This window comes from Gracilinanus agilis, chromosome 3 (assembly GCF_016433145.1).
Source record: "Gracilinanus agilis isolate LMUSP501 chromosome 3, AgileGrace, whole genome shotgun sequence".
NCBI lineage: Eukaryota > Metazoa > Chordata > Mammalia > Didelphimorphia > Didelphidae > Gracilinanus > Gracilinanus agilis.
Genome location: NC_058132.1, coordinates 415,514,977 through 415,531,813, shown reverse-complemented (window position 1 = coordinate 415,531,813; position 16,837 = coordinate 415,514,977). Strand labels below are relative to the sequence as shown.

The 16,837-nt window shown below is 34.0% G+C and overlaps 1 protein-coding gene across 1 annotated transcript in view; it reads left to right on the top strand.

Annotated features, from left to right (window-relative positions):
• Positions 1-16,837, top strand: part of SLC37A1 (solute carrier family 37 member 1) — a 137,019-nt gene that overhangs the window by 112,211 nt on the left and 7,971 nt on the right. Inside the window, exons 14-17 of the mRNA XM_044670259.1 lie at positions 6,179-6,227; positions 8,171-8,244; positions 12,394-12,472; positions 15,522-15,619. Of these exons, the coding sequence (XP_044526194.1) occupies positions 6,179-6,227; positions 8,171-8,244; positions 12,394-12,472; positions 15,522-15,619 (300 nt within the window). The remainder of the gene's footprint in view (positions 1-6,178; positions 6,228-8,170; positions 8,245-12,393; positions 12,473-15,521; positions 15,620-16,837) is intronic.

Genomic DNA, 16,837 nt, shown 5'->3' with positions numbered 1-16,837 from the left:
AAGCCATTCCCCAATTGATAAATGGGCAAGAGACATGAATAGGCAATTTTCAGGTAAAGAAATCAAAAGTATCAATAAGCACATGAGAAAGTGTTCCAAATCTCTAATAATTAGAGAAATGCAAATCAAAACAACTCTGAAGTATCACCTCACACCTAGCAGATTGGCTAAAATGAAAGAAGGGGAGAGTAATGAATGTTGGAGGGGATGTGGCAAAATTGGGACATTAATGCATTGCTGGTGGAGCTGTGAACTGATCCAGCCATTCTGGCTGGCAATTTGGAATCATGCTCAAAGGGCTATAAAAGAATGCCTTCCCTTTAATCCAGTCATACCATTACTGGGTTTGTACCCCAAAGAGATCATAGATAAACAGACTTGTACGAAAATATTCATAGCTGCGCTTTTTGTGTGGCAACAAATTGGAAAAGGAGGGTATGTCCTTCAATTGGGGAATGGCTGAACAAACTGTGGTATATGCTGGTGATGGAATACTATTGGGCTAAAAGGAATAATAAACTGGAGAAGTTCCAGGCGAACTGGAGAGACCTCCGGGAACAGATGCAGAGCGAAAGGAGCAGAGCCAGAAGAACATTGTACACAGAGACTGATATACTGTGGTAAAATTGAATGTAATGGACCTCTGTACCAGCAGCAATACAATGACCCAGGACAATTCTGAGGGATTTATGGTAAAGAAAGCTACCCACATTCAGAGGAAGGACTGCAGGAGAGGAAACATATAAGAAAAACAACTGCTTGAACGCATGGGTCGGGGTCGACATGATTGGGGATGTGGACTCGAAACTACCACACCAATGCAACTACCAACAATTTGGAAATTGGTCTTGATCAAGGAGACATGACAAAACTAGTGGAAATGCGCATCGGCCATGGGTGGAGGGTGGTGAGGGGTGGGGGTTGAAGGGGAAAGGTGGAGCATGAATCATGTAACCATGTTAAAAATGAATATTAATAAATGTTTAAAAAAATATTTTAAAAAAAAGTCTATGAGGAAAAACAGTTCCCAGGTGTCCACTACTAACCTAGTTTCTGTCACTCTTTCTCCCAATAAAGCTCTCCTTTTCCTCTCATTTTCTTTCTACTGTGCCTGATATTCTTGTCTTTTTTTCTCTCCTCACTATAGATTGAAAATAACCATTCATGATGCTTCCCATGATTTCTTTTTGTTTACAAAGAAATCTATCAAGGATACTTGTTAGCATTCTTTTCTACTAGTATAATAATTGTTATTATTACATCTTCGGATCTTTTAGGTCATGCCTATTGCCTACTCTGGATCCTTCAGCTTCTTCATATTACTCTTAAATTATTGAACCTAGAACTAGACACAACACTCTCTAATAAGGGTTAACTATTTCTGTGAGATGAAATTAGGAAAATAAAGATAAAAATATGTTGAAACATTTATTCCTATAAGAAAACAGAGGCTTTAGTTTAGGGATATTTTTAATGATAAAAATGTAGGAGAGAAGACAAAAATGGATAATGTTTCATAACAATAGTACTTTTAAGATTTTCAAATTTATTTCTTTATAGCAACTACAGAGAAAAAATTTCTGAGTTAAGATGGACTTCACTGGCCATTAGTCTAACCTATAGCTGATTAAAAATCTCTTCAGTATCACCAAAAAATTGTCATCCATCCTGACAGAAAAACTACAAAGAGGGGCCATTCACTGTTTTCTGAAGTTACCTTAGGGATAAGTCTTTTTTTTTTTTTTTAAACCCTTGTACTTCGGTGTATTGTCTCATAGGTGGAAGATTGGTAAGGGTGGGCAATGGGGTTCAAGTGACTTGCCCAGGGTCACACAGCTGGGAAGTGGCTGAGGCCGGGTTTGAACCTAGGACCTCCTGTCTCTAGGCCTGACTCTCACTCCACTGAGCTACCCAGCTGCCCCAAGTCTTATTTTTTTAAGGAAGCTTCTTACATCAAACTAAGTAGCCTTTGCCCTTCTCCAATCTGTGATTCTTCTTCCATTCTCTATGATATGACACAGAATATAGGCAATAGGTCAGCATCCCTCTTTACCACTTACTTAGTAACCTACACTTCTGAGTTGGTTCTTGAACTCATTGAAGATAGTTATTTTGGTTTTACTTTGTCAGTCATTTTTTGTGTATCTTTCCCAATCCTACAAATTTCTCCTTAGAAAGAAAAAAAATGGAAGGAAATCAAAGGTTAAGAAGTTATTTGGGGAGCAGCTGGGTGGCTTAGTGGATTGAGAGTCAAGGCCTAGAGATGGAGACAGGAGGTCCTAGGTTCAAATGTGGCCTCAGCTACTTCCTAGCTGTGTGACCCTGGGCAAGTCACTTGACCCCCATTGCCTAGCCCTTACCACTCTTCTGCCTTGGAGCCAATGCACAGTATTGACTCCAAAACGGAAGGTAGGGTTTTTAAAAAAAAAAAAAGTAGTTATCTGCCACTTATTATGATCATTTCATCCTCCTTTTTCCTACTTTAATTTATTTATGTCCTCAACAAATCTTAAGTGGTGTTTTTTTGTATCCTTAACATTCATCATTACTCTCAGCCCATTCTGATATTACTCTTATAAGACCACATCCTTTTGTATTTATTTTCTGCTACTGGCCTCTTTTTGTATATTTTATACATGTCTTAAACATCTTTGGTTGAAAATTTTTTAACCTCCTTCGTGAAGGCACATTAATGACTTTAGATCAGATAGCTTTCCTTTTTCTCTTAGAATAATATCTGCTTATATCCTTAGAATTTTATTGTTAATATCACTTCATCTCTCTTGCTAAATAAGCTTTGTAGTAGAATTATAGGCCACTAAATTCTTCCTAACCTTTCTCTGAACCCCTTTAAATCTTTTCTCCCAAAATGTAGGGTTTATCTTAGTCAGAGCCTCCCTTTCACCTCTTCTATCACCAGTTCAAAGGAGTGCTTGTTTCACTCCAAATAATCTATTATTTCTTCTCTAGGATGCAATTCCTCCTTGTTTGTTGGGATAATATCCAGCTATAGCCTAGAATGTTGCATATATTATCAGATGCCATCACAATTTAGAACATTTTTACTTAAAAAGCAAAGTTTTAATTCTGAGGCAGGGGCTTATACTGAAATAGCCTTAATGTAATAAAATGAGATTTTTAAAAAATTAAAAGTCCAGAATAATAGTGCCTCTTATTGCTTCCTCTGTTTTGGTAATTAGTTGGTATTTACTAGTTGGGAAAGTCTCTCAGCCCTTAGTTTTCTCATCTACAAAATGGAGAAAATAACCTAACTTACAAAGTTATTGTATCAACTGAGATAATAAGCTATGTGTTTTTCAAAGTGTTATATACATTGATAAATAAAGATATCATCAAGGCAAAAGAACTGCTCTTTTTGAGAAAAAGAGAACCCTGGCAGATATCTAGACATTTAGTCCCTCGTCATTACAAATAATGTTTCTTTCACAGAATTAGGATCTATTTCTCAGTTTCTTTATCTAATTCCTCCTGAGTCTATGGCATGTTCCACCAATAAAATTTCTTTTTCTCTCTCCATTGATTTTGTTTCTTACCTTTCATCTTGGAATCAATACTGTATTTTGGTTCTAAGGCACAAAAGTGATAAGAGATAGGCAATTGGGGTTAAATTACTTGCCCAGGGTCACAGAGTTAGGAGCTGTCTGCAATCAGATTTGAACCCAGGACCTCCCATCTCTAGACCTGGTTTTACAGTGAGTTGCCTAGCTATTCCCTTTCCATTAATTCTTACTCAAGTGTTTTCCATCATGGTTGTTTTCTCAGGTTCCTTGATTCTTTACATGAGTGTATCTTTTCAAAATATAATATTATTCCATTTTCCCTTTTACTTATTCTATTCTTTGCATACCTATTGACCCAGTGATACCACTGCTAGGTCTGTATCCCTAAGAAATAAAAAAATGGGAAAGAACATGTTTATACTATCTATAGCTGTGCTTTTTGTGGTGGCAAAAAATTAGAAATTAAAAGGATGTTCAATTGGGGAATGGCTGAATGGTGATATATGATGATGACAGAATACTATTGTGCTAGAAGGAATGATGAACAGGATGATTTCAGAAAGAGCTGGAAAGATCTACATGAACTGATACAGAGTGAAATAAGTAGAACATTATACACAGTAACTAAAATATTGTGGAGTGATCAAATGTGATAGACTTTGCTACTAACAGCAACACAATGATCCAGAACAGTTCTGTAGGACTTATAAAAAAGAATGCTATTTACCTCCAGAGAAAGAAATATTGCAGTAGGAATGATTTATCACTTGTTTATTTGGGTATATGATTTGGGGTTTTGATTTCATAAGGTTATACACTTACACAAATAAATAATATGACAATATTTTTTGCATAATATTACCTGTTTAACTCCGATTGGATTGCTTATCAGCTCCAGGAGGGGTGAGGGAAAGGATAGGGAAACAACACGAATCATATAACTTTGGAAAGCTTGTGTGGAAATTTATTAAAATAAATATAAAATATACTGTTCTTTTTAATAACATTTTATTTTTCCCTAATTACAGGTAAAAACAATTTTTAACTTTCATTTTATAAAAATATTTGAGTTCTAAATTTTTTCTTCCTCCTTCTTAGCTTTCCCTCTCTTATTCCCTCCTATCCTTCTCCCCTCCCTGATAGAGAGTAAGCAATCTGATATAGAGTTTTACATATGTAGTCATGTAAAACATTTTTCCATATTAGTCATTTTGTGGAAGAGATCTCAAATAAAAAATGTAAAAGAAAGAAAGAAAGACTAAGGAAGAGGACGAGGAAGAAGAAGAGGAGGTAGAAAAAGGAGAAGAAGGAGGAAATATGAAATATGATATGTTTTGGTCTGCAGTCAGTTCTCAATGATCAAAATGGCATTTTTCATCATGAGTCTCTGATGTTCTCTTGGATCACTATATTGTTGAGAATACCTAAGTTATTTATAGTTGTTAATTAAAAAAAATATTGCTGTCAATATGTAAAATGTTCAGTGGTTTAAGAGCCAGCCCTGGAGATGGGAAATCCTGGGATCAAATTTGACCTCAGAGACTTCCTAGCTGTGTAACTCTGGTCGAGTCACTCATCCCCCATTTCATAGCCCTTATTTCTCTTCTGTTTTGGAGTCAATAATTCTAAGATGGATGGTAAAAGTTTTTTTTGTTGTTGTTTTTTTTAAAGAGAGTTATTTAGAGCATTTTTTATAAAACTATAGATAGCTTTGATTTCTTCATCTGAGAACTGCCTGTTCATATCCTTTGACCACTTGGCAATTAGAAAATGCTTTGTATTCTCATAAATTTGATGTAATTCTCTATATTTTAAAGAAATTAGATTTTATCAGAGATGCTTGCTATGAAAAATTTTCCCCAGCTTTTTGCTTTCCTTCTAATCTTGGTTGCATTGGTTTTATTCATTCTGTTCTTTATCAAATAACATACTGAAACCTATGAAATAAAATTTCTTTCCTCACATTGTGATATTTATAGTTCATGAATTTCTATACTTTATGCATTTTAGAATCACAGAGTCTCAGTCCAGCCTAACCATGAACAAGAATCTCTTCTACATCACCTGATATTTTTATGGAGATGCACAATGAGGGAGGAAACACATTCCTTCCCAAGGAAGTCTGTTTCATTTTTTGATAGCTCTATTTTTTAAAAATAATTTCTTTATGTAAGGATTTTGTCCAGTCTTCTAATTATATATAGATACCCAAAGCCATGGATTTTATTGCTGATTTTCGTTTTAGGTATTATAATCTTAAGACTCCAGGCAAATATATTTTAATTGGTCCTCGCTGGGTACATTCCATTCTTGGCCAAGAATCTATCCTTTCTACATTTTAAACCATGACTCAGAAACTCAAAATCCAGTGTAGTGGGGATATAAGCATCATTTTCTCCACTTGAAGATACTTTTTCAAGGTCACAGAAGTAAAAAGTGGCAGAGCCACTGTTGAATTTGAGACTCCTAAATGGAAAGCTGATATATATCCAAATCTAGGTAATGATTAGCTGTGTTATAATGCCGTTCTATTGTGTGTATTTGTATACTTTTTAAATGGTAACTTGATTGAATACTATCTCTTCTCTCACAGTTCTGACTGAATTCTACTGATTTGCCATAAAAATAATTCTGATTTTTTTTTTTAATTTTTGCAGCTCTATATGTTCTCTATGGTCAGTAAAATGGGCCTAGAAGCTACAATAGGTGAGAATATTATGCATTTTTCTCCTTAGCACTATTTTTTTTTTAAACCCTTAACTTCTGTGTATTGACTTATAGGTGGAAGAGTGGTAAGGGTAGGCAATGGGGGTCAAGTGACTTGCCCAGGATCACACAGCTGGGAAGTGTCTGAGGCCGGATTTGAACCTAGGACCTCCCGTCTCTAGGCCTGGCTCTCAATCCACTGAGCTACCCAACTGCCCCCATCCTTAGCACTATTTTTAAAAAATATTTGGGGGATTGTTCACCTGGAAGGACAATGCTTCCAAAATATAAAATCCAGCAATTATAAACAAGGAAACATTTTAGCTAGGAGATACCTAAGAAGTTGATCTTAAGCAGCCTAGTTATTCCTCTTTAGTTTGAGGGAAACACCACAAATTCATGTTCTAAATGTATTCATACTGTAAACGTTAGACATCTATAGGGATTATGGTAATAGAGTGCATAAAGCATAGTTCAGAATAATTACAAATCCTGAATGTTAGGAAAGGGAATATGGCCAGAAGAAAATGTGAAGTCAAGATACTTTTCTATTTAAAAGGAAAACTGACTTTTTCAGACTCAAAAAGGTGAGCTTAGAAGTACAAACACTAACTACCCTTATTCCTTCCTAGCCTAAAACAAGTCTTTAGCTTTCAGAACCATGGTAGTTAGTATGAGGAGAGTATCAACATTTGCTCCTGGAGGATGGCCAGCCTTATCAAGAGTCTCAGGGTGCTATATCATCAGGAATTACACCTTCCACAGTCAAAAGTCTTTCTGTTGCTATCATCAGTTTCCAGTCCAGTGTGTGCTATTCATACTCAATATTCTGGGTCAGTTATATAAAAAAGAAAACTATTTTTAACTTTCTGCAGGCAACAATATCAAATTATGCTTCTGTCACTTCTTAAATATTTCTCTGCTACTAAAGGGGAAATTTAATGGATGATTTGTTATTAAAGAGCAGCCATTAAAGTCTTCTATAAAGCAAATCATATGATCTTTTATCCCAGAGTAACCCTGTTTTACCAATGTACAAATCTCCAGAAGACCATATAGTTTCCAATTAACTCAGCTTAATTTCTGGCAAGGAATGAAGTTGGGAAAAGTCAACATACTGAAAACAATTATTGCAATCTTGCCTATGGTAACCACTTATTTAAATTAGAATATTTTTTGTCTCCTTTACATCATATCCCTTAGGCTTTTTTACCACTAAGTTGTCGTAGCAGTTAGTGGTTAGAATAATATGCAATAATAAAATATTACATAGAATTTAAATTATTTTTCCTGTTGCTGCTACAGATGTTCTCTATTTTAATAAAACCCCAAATCTCTGAAAACCTCCATAAGCAAACATATATTGGGAGAAGGAGGAGTAAGTAGGACTTCACATTACTAGACTGTTCAGAGATACTTCCATTTGAGAATCAAGATGAAGAGCAACAAGAATTAAAATATTCTGAAAAATAACTAAATAAATAACTGAAAAAAAAAACAGTGGCTAAAAGGGTAGCATTGAGATCAGGAAGAGCTAGATCTTAGGGCTGCCTCTGAAACACACTAAATTGGTGACCTTGGACAAATCACATAACCTCAATCAGTCTGTTCCTTCATCTGTATAAAGGAATTGAACTGGATGACCTTTAAGGTTCCGTCAGTTCTAAATCTATGAGTATGAAATACTTTTGGAAGATTGGTTGTATTTGATTATTTCAAAGGTCCTTCCAAATAATAGATCCTTATAATTCCTACAAAGATAATCCTTCTCTTATTTGGATTGTATTCAAGATACACAACTCCACTACAAGGAATGAATGCTTGATATGGCAGTTTAGAAGCCAAAATGGAAAACTTTAAGAATTATTATAAATACATAGGTTTTAATTGGGAAAGGTTTATTTTTCCCTATTTTCTAATTTGTCCTTACTGATTTTTGCCAGTTATGCTTCTTATCAGTGGAGCTCTTGTCAATGGTCCTTATGCATTAATTACAACTGCAGTCTCTGCCGACTTGGTAAGTTTTTCTGCACATCTCAGACAATTTTGAATTTCATTTGTTTCCAGTATTTGAGAAAATACCTTAGTTCAATATTACTTCCTCCAAAAAAATGCGTAAGAGGAAATTAAATGAGAAATATAGTCACCTTTATTTTTTAATCTCATACTTATAAAATACCTTTTCATTTGTCCTTATACAATTCTGAGAGACTTAGGACAAAGAATGCTATCCACCTCCAGAGAAAGAACTGTAGGAGTCAGAATGCAGATGAAAGCATACAATTTTTCACTTGTTTATTTGGGTTTATATTTTGGGGTTTTAGTTTTATATTATTCACAAAGATGAACAATAGGGAAAGATGTTTTGCACGATGATACATGTATAACCCAGAATGAATTGCCTGCTAGCACTGGGAAGGGGAAGGTAAGAGAAGGAGGGAGATAAGATCAATCGTATAATTTAGGAAAACTTGTATGGAAATTTGTTGTTACATGTAATTGGTTTTAAAAAGTGGTTAAAAACAAAAAAAAAATGTCCTTATAGGAACTCTGTAATGTAGAATGAGGAAATAAGTTATTTTCTAAAACAGGAAGATTAGGCTTGATAAATGACTGTTTGACTTCAAACAATCTATACAGATTTGTACCAAACTAACCTTGCTATTGTAATGTAGAGATGGCAGCATAGAATCCCTAACACTATCTGTCTTGTGTTGTATGGACAGAATGGTCAATCACTTGAAACTGATGTTCACCATCCATGGAACAGGTACTCCACAAGCAGCAATAGACTAGGTTTCCTTTCATGATATCTTATTATAGAGAGGTACCTTGCTGGGAAAGGATCCTAGTTTCCTTGACATAAAAGATAAGATTGGATATGACACAGATCCACTCATACAATCTCTCAAGCACTTCTCTACTTGTCATTTATTATATCCACCTCCAGACTCTGGTTTCTTTGGCTTCTCTCCAAGCACTCTTATTTCCTTTCTCATTTCCACTGTAGAATCAAAACCGTGTCAGTGAAAAACTGTCAAATCTTCATCTGTTGGGGTATGGTCATCCCAGTTCCAAATGTTCCTTGGTGACCTATTCCAGCCTAGTTACATACAAAGTTATTTCATATTTCCCCTTCACAAATCCCCATCACCATGATGAGCAGTGAGGTCACTTTGTCCACCTCACCTTCTGGATCAAATATAAAATCCTATTTGACATTCAAAGCCTTTCCTAACATGTTCTTTCTACCTCCCTACCTTTCCACTCTTGTTAAAACTTACTAACTTGACAGACTGAGGAGACACAAGCCCTTATCTTAGCCACTTTTTAATTCTACTGTTCTATCCAGAGCCCAGCATAGATGGAATATTAAGGCTTCATATCAGTAATGCCCTATATCTGTGTTTTATAGCATTGACACTGGGGTACCTTCCCATGCCAAGTTACCGTGAAAAAAACTAATTTTCTACTAGCATGGATTATTTAGGAGACTTAATAATTTATTTCATCTTATTCTTCTTCTAAGGAATTTATAAACTCTGGAATTGTGGATTTCTCAGGTAGTTATCCTTCTCCACTGGTTATCATTTAATGCTTCCCGATATCAGAAACTAAACCAGCTTTGGGTTTCATAACAATATCCTTTTAGTCATCACCTAATCAGACAAAACACCTTTCTTAGCATTTGGCAGCCAATATTTTTTTTGACAGTCTGCAAAGATATTACACGTGTCACTGATAAAAGCTGACTTTGCTTCACTTCACAGAGATGAAATCTTAATAAATTTGCTGCTTTCAACATATTTAAGCCCAGCTATCAAAAGTTCCATAGTTGTCCTATACTTGGAACACTATATTTCCTCAAAATTCATTTTATTTCCTCCTCACTATGAAAACATTTTAAGAGTTCCATTTAGAAGAATGAACTGCCTGATATTTTCGATTCTAGATTGACTCAGAACTTGGATCTTTCCTTTGCTATAACATGAATGCAAAAATTGTGGAAAATATCTAGATGCAATATTATCTTTTGTAATGTTGTTTACACATATAGTTTAAGGTAATGAACATTTATTAAACATCAACTGTGTCTGAGGAATTATTATCCACTAAAATAGGGACAACACAATCCTTGATCTAAAAGAGTTTGCCATCTGATAAGGGAAGATAGCACATAAACATAAATAACTGTGATGCAAGCAGGAATATGATAACTTCTAAGTGGAGGTCTAGGAGATCAAAGTACTTTGAGAAATTTTAGTCTGGTGCAAGTTTTAAAAATATTTGTTTTTTATAAGAGCTCAATTATAAAACACTTTTCACACAAATAACTGGAAGAACATTAATTGCTCATGGATAGGCCAAACTAATATTAATAAAAAATGACAATCCTACCTAAATTAATTTACTTGTTCAGTGTCATATCTATCAAACTACCAAAAAACTATTTTATAGAATTAAAAAAAATAAAATTCATCTGGAACAACAAAAGATCAAGAATATCAAGAGAACTAATGAAAAAAACAAGCAAGAAGGATAGTAGCCTAGTGGTACCAGATCTTAAACTGTAATATAAAGCATTAATCACTGAAATGATCTAGTATTGGCTTAGGAATAGAATGGTGGATCAATGCAAAAGATTGAGGGTGAATGACCTCAGCAATCTAGTATTTGATAAACCCAAATATCACAGCTTTTGGGATAAGAACTCACTATTTGACAAAAACTGCTGGGAAAATTGGAAAACAGTATGGCAAAAATTAGGTTTAGATCAATATCTCATCCCCTATACCAAGATAAGATCAAAATGGGTATATGATTTAAAAATAGCAATAGTATAAGTAAATTAGGGGAATATAGAATAGTTAACCTATCAGACCTATAGAGAAGGGAAGAATTTATGACCAAACGAAATAGAAAGCATTACAAGGTGTAAAATGAATAATTTTGGTTATATTAAAAAGGTTTCGTGCAAACAAAACCAATTCAACCAAGATTAGAAGGGAAACAACAAACCAGGGGAAATAGTTTATTAAAAATTCTCTGATAAAGATCTCATTTCTCAAATATTTATAAGAATACAAGTCATTCCCCAATTGAAAAATGGTCAAAGGATATGAATAGGCCGGTTTCAGATGAAGAATTTAAAGTTATCAATAATCATATAAAAATGTTCTAAGATTAGGGAAATGTAAATTAAAACAACTCTTATATACCACCTCATACCTTTCAGATTTGGCAATATAACAGTAAAGGAAAATGATAAATGTTGGGAGGAATGTGTCAAAATTGGAACACTAATGCACAGTTGGGGGAGTTGTGAATTGATTCAACCATTCTGGAGGGCAATGTGGAATTATCCCCAAAGAGCTGTAAAAGAATACATACCCTTTGATCCAATAATACCACTACTAAGTCTGTATCCTAAAGAGATAAAAAAAATGGGAAATGACATATTTGGAAACTAAAGGGATGTCCCTTAATTGGGGAATGCCTGAAGAAATTGAAGTATATCATGGTCATGGAATACTATTGTACTATAAGGAATGATGAAAAGGATGATTTCAGAAAGACCTGGAAAGACCTTCATGAACTGATAGAGAGTGAAATAAGCAGAACCAGGAAAACATTGTACACAATAACAGCAATATTGTGGAATGATCAAATGTGATAGACTTTGCTACTAACAGCAATGCAATGATCTAGGACAATTCTGAGGGACTTGTGAAAAAGAATGCTATCTACCTCCAGAGAAAAAACTATTGGAGTAGGAATGCAGATGAAAACGTATGATTTATCACTTGTTTGTTTAAATATATGTTTTTGGGTTTTGCTTTTATAAGATGGAAATATGTTTTGTGTGGTAATACACACACACACACACACACACACACACATATATACACCCAGACTGAATCATGTGCCAGCTCCAGGAAGAGATAGGGAAGGCGGGAGAGAGACAAATTGGATCATATAACTTTAGAAAACTTAAGCAGAAATCTGTTATTAAAATAAAAATAATTAATTAATATTTAATAAATTTAAATTGATTAAATTTAAATGCCAAAAACAATAAAGAATACATCAATAAAATAAAATAACAAATAATTTTTGAAAGAATATTAGTATTTTTCTTACTTTACACTTTGTGGTCCCTCTCTAGGGTACCCATAAAAGTTTGAAGGGGAATTCCAAAGCTCTCTCCACTGTGACAGCTATCATTGATGGGACTGGTTCTGTAGGTAAGTTGCCTATTTAGAGATGCAAACCTAAGTAAATAATAGTTGCTATGTGGGATACCTGTTTTATGTGATAATTCACAGATTAGAGATGAGTACAATTTGAGAAAGAAGGTTCTAGAGAACATTCATTTAAAAATAATATGCTTTCTTTTCAAACATAAAGACAGATTTATGAAATATATTTATCATTTTTGGTTAATAGTTCTAGTTGAGGTCCTTTTTGTTTGTTTGGAGTTTGTGGGGCTTTTGCAGTAGCACAGGAGAAAGGAAGGGATAGAAGAGAAAAGGGAGGAACTTTCTTCAATTTCTAGTTCATTGCTTTTAAAAGTGAATTAAGATAAGAGCAGGGCAAGGAGGTGACTCAATGGATTAAAAGCCAGGCTTTAGATATTAGAGGTCCTGAGTTCAAATATGGCCTCAGATACTTCCTAGAAGTATGACCCTGGGCAAGTCACTTAACCCCCATTGTTTCACCCTTACTGCTCTTCTGCCTTAAAACCAATACACAGTATTTATTCTAAGATGGAAGGTAAAGAGTTGTTTGTTTTTTTTTTAATCCAAGTGAATTAAGCAATTGTACCTACTCAGTTTGTATTTGGTACAAATCTTTATAACTGAACAACTATCAATACAGCATGTGATTTTTCTAGTTATAATGGATTGGTATTGAACCAGCTATATTCTCTCAACTCAATTCCACTTATGACCATTTGCAGATACAGAAAAGACTATTAGTCTTTTTCTTCTGGAAAAGAGTAACTAAACTTGTGAAGGGATTTAACCTATGTTTGGCTCTTTTCGTATACTACTAAATAAAATGTCCCTATTCTAAAAAATGACTATTTATGTATTTTTTTTTGGTAGATAAATGTTCCTATAAGTGTTTTAGGTTAAAAAGTATTATGGGGATCTTTTGAGGGAAAAGATAGTTCTGACAAAAAGTCACCTAAACAAAAAAGGTCAACATATATTGATTTTTAATAATAGTTGATTGAGCTAAATACAATAAATAAATACAAATACTTCTAAATAAAAAGGATTAATTTGAATGTTTGACACCAAGTAAGGACTTGGTTATAGTTAGCAATTACTCTGCAATCTCATGGGGAAAGGATGACATAGATATCTGACTATAAGATTATGGATCATTTTGAAAAATAGAGGGAATTGATAGGATAGCTTCACATTCATGGTATAATAAAAAGAGTATCAATTCTGGAGTCAGAAGATTGAGGTTCAAGTCTTGGTTACAAAAGTTACCAGCCATTGAACAAAATCACAACACCTGAGACTCATTTTCCTTAGTTGAAAGATGAGGATAATAATATAAAAACTATAGGTAAGTGATTTTGATTTGAGAAAAAAAAATAGCATTATGAGAACAAATAGAAATAGTTAAAAGATAAAAATCTTATCATGCAAGAATGGAATTTCTATTAGAAAAATTCTTTTAAAATATCACCTTTGGCTATATTATGGTATTTATTATAATTTTTTCATTGCTCCATTATATGTAGTTTCTGCTTTTCTCTGCAATGTGTTTAACTTATGGTTAGAATACATTATCCACATTCATTCCTCTGGCACTCACTGCCATCCCAACTAGGCACAGTAGCAACCCACATAAAAATAAATGTGAATTATTAATTTTTTGGATTTTACAAATGATTTTTATCCTGACTAATATCAGGCAAAAATTCTATTTTCCTTTTTCAAAGAGTGATGGCAGTTTTTAACAGATAACATAATTTAACATTTGTTTGAACATCATGAAACAGTTTATTTGGATGCTCTTGACAAAAAAGTAATGAACTGATTGTTGATATAAACATTGGTTCTTAAATTTCAATAGAGATAAAAAGTGCCTTTGAATTTATAAAGATTTTGGTGATACTCCTACTGTGCTTAAAAAAGAAGATACTATTACTAAAATTCCCTAAGAGTATTTTCTAGGGGTCTTTGGGGAGTCCTTAGATCAAGGAAGTCTCTAAGTCTTTATAATATTTTATGTATCTGTCCATACAAATGATATTGTAGCTTATCATTGTGAATAAGAATTTAGTAAGCTAAGAACACTCTTGGTTTCATTTATTATCCTCTTAGCTCCCTAAACTCATATTAGATTCATCAAGACCAGATGGTTTACACAGCGAACAAAAAAATACAATTCCCAATACAAATCCTAATGCAGGTAGACTATAACAATGGATGTCAGAAGAGTTCTATTCAGAACATGGATTAAGAAGCCCACTTCCAGCAGGACCCTTTGGAGTATTTCATGGGTTACTATAGTACCTAAAAGTAAGGGGGCATGAATTGACATTGATAATTGAGTATAGCTAATCTGCAGAATTATAGATCTAATCTCTTAATTTTATAGGTGAGGAAACTAGCGCCCAAAGAGATTTGATATGTCCAAAATCATACAAGTTGTTTTAGAAATAGAAATTCAGACCCAGGTCCCCCTGTCTGCAGATCCAGGATTCTTTTCACTGCAAGAAACTGTTGCTCTCTTATAGTCTCCTTAAAGTTTTGTTAACAATCCTGCAGCTAAAAATATGAGAAATAATTTCCAAAAGAAAATCACATTGATTTCTTGACCCTAGTATCTTAAATAATTGTTCTTTAATCATGAGAGGTCATTTGTATCTATAAATGGTAATCAATAGACCAAAAATGAAGGAAAAATTCAAAATGAAATGTACTATAGTCACAGTAAGTCCATTCACAACAATTCATTGTTTGTTATCTATTATAAAATACATTAGTCATATTTTGTTTAGAACAAGGCCAAGTTTTTTTCTCTAATCACAAATTAGAACTTAAATGTCTTTTCAGTGAGTCATAAACATGCCATATGGTTTCCTGATAATGGGAAATATCAGTCTAGCTCAGTTTTAAGTATCATATCTGCTTCCTGCTATCACAGAATTTGTCATTTCTATACTGTGAACAATGAGTAAAGAGAATTTATACTAGACTTTAAAAGTAGCTCTTTAAAAACAATATCCTTCCTTCCCCCCCCACCCCCCCACTTTCATGCCTTTAGGTGCTGCCTTGGGTCCTCTCTTAGCTGGGCTTATCTCCCCCTCTGGCTGGAACAATGTGTTTTACATGTTGATGGTAGCAGATGCCACTGCCTTATTGGTAAGTCCTACCTGTGTTTTTAATGATGCTAATCACTTTATTTATCCCTGTATAGCTAGCTCCTGTAGTTCAAGCTTCAAAAGAGACTTTCTGTTTCATCTTCTGCACAGATAAAATGTGTAGCTTTTTATCAGTAGAAACTGTGCTTTTCCTAATGCTTCAAGGCACATAGATAAGAGGTGACATTTTCATATGAAAAATAAATACTTTGGTAGCCTAGTCTGATCTAAACCAAGCTTCTGAAATTCCAGTGAGTAGTTTTAGACAGATCAAAAGTTAGCATGATATCTAATTCCTATTAAAATTACAATTTAATTCGGGAAATAATTATTAAGCACCTGCTATATGCAGAACTCCACTAAAGTCTTATATTCTTCATCATGTAACAGAGGTGACCTGGGGTTCTTAAAAGCTGTGGTATCAGAGGTCCCAGGGTTTATAAACCAAGATAGAAGAGCTATAAATACAGGTCCTGTCATCTAAGGACCAGCCTATTCACAGAGATTTGTTACTAGACTGACCACAGGATTCATTTATTTGACTATAGCAAATTCTGAAAGTTATGCTTCAGGAAAAGCTATAGGAAACATTGGGGGGCATTGATTAGAAAGATAATCAGAGGAGTCAGAACTGTATTTGACTCTCACCTGCCTTTTTTTTTTTTTAACATGTATCATCTTGGGTGAGTCACTCTCTGTACCTCTGTTTCTTCATTTATAGAATAAGGAAATTGTACTAAATCCCTTTTAAGGTTCCTTCTCTTCTGACTCTACTTCTTTAGTCCTATAATATATGTTCAAATAAACTCCCAAATTATAACAGACTGCAATTTGAGTCAGTGGATGGCTTCTTAACAATAACATTATACAAAGTGTCCCAAAAAACTTAATGAAGCTTTAAGTCTTTATAGCTTAAACTTGCACATATATTTTGGTGATCATTATGGATCTAGCTCCTTGTGTGAAGGACATATATGAAATATGTGAGTGAAAGCACGATGCTGTGAGCTAGAATAAAAATCAAGCTTCATAAGGCAGTTCCTGATTTCATGGAGCTTAAAAACTCATAAGCCATGACAACACTTAGGAATGTGAGGCAGCATGGATAGGACAAGCTAATGTTATAAAAATGACAATCCTACCCAAATTAGCTAACTTATCCAGTGCCATAACTATCAAACTACCAAGAAAGTTTTTTTATAGAATTGAAAAAATTATA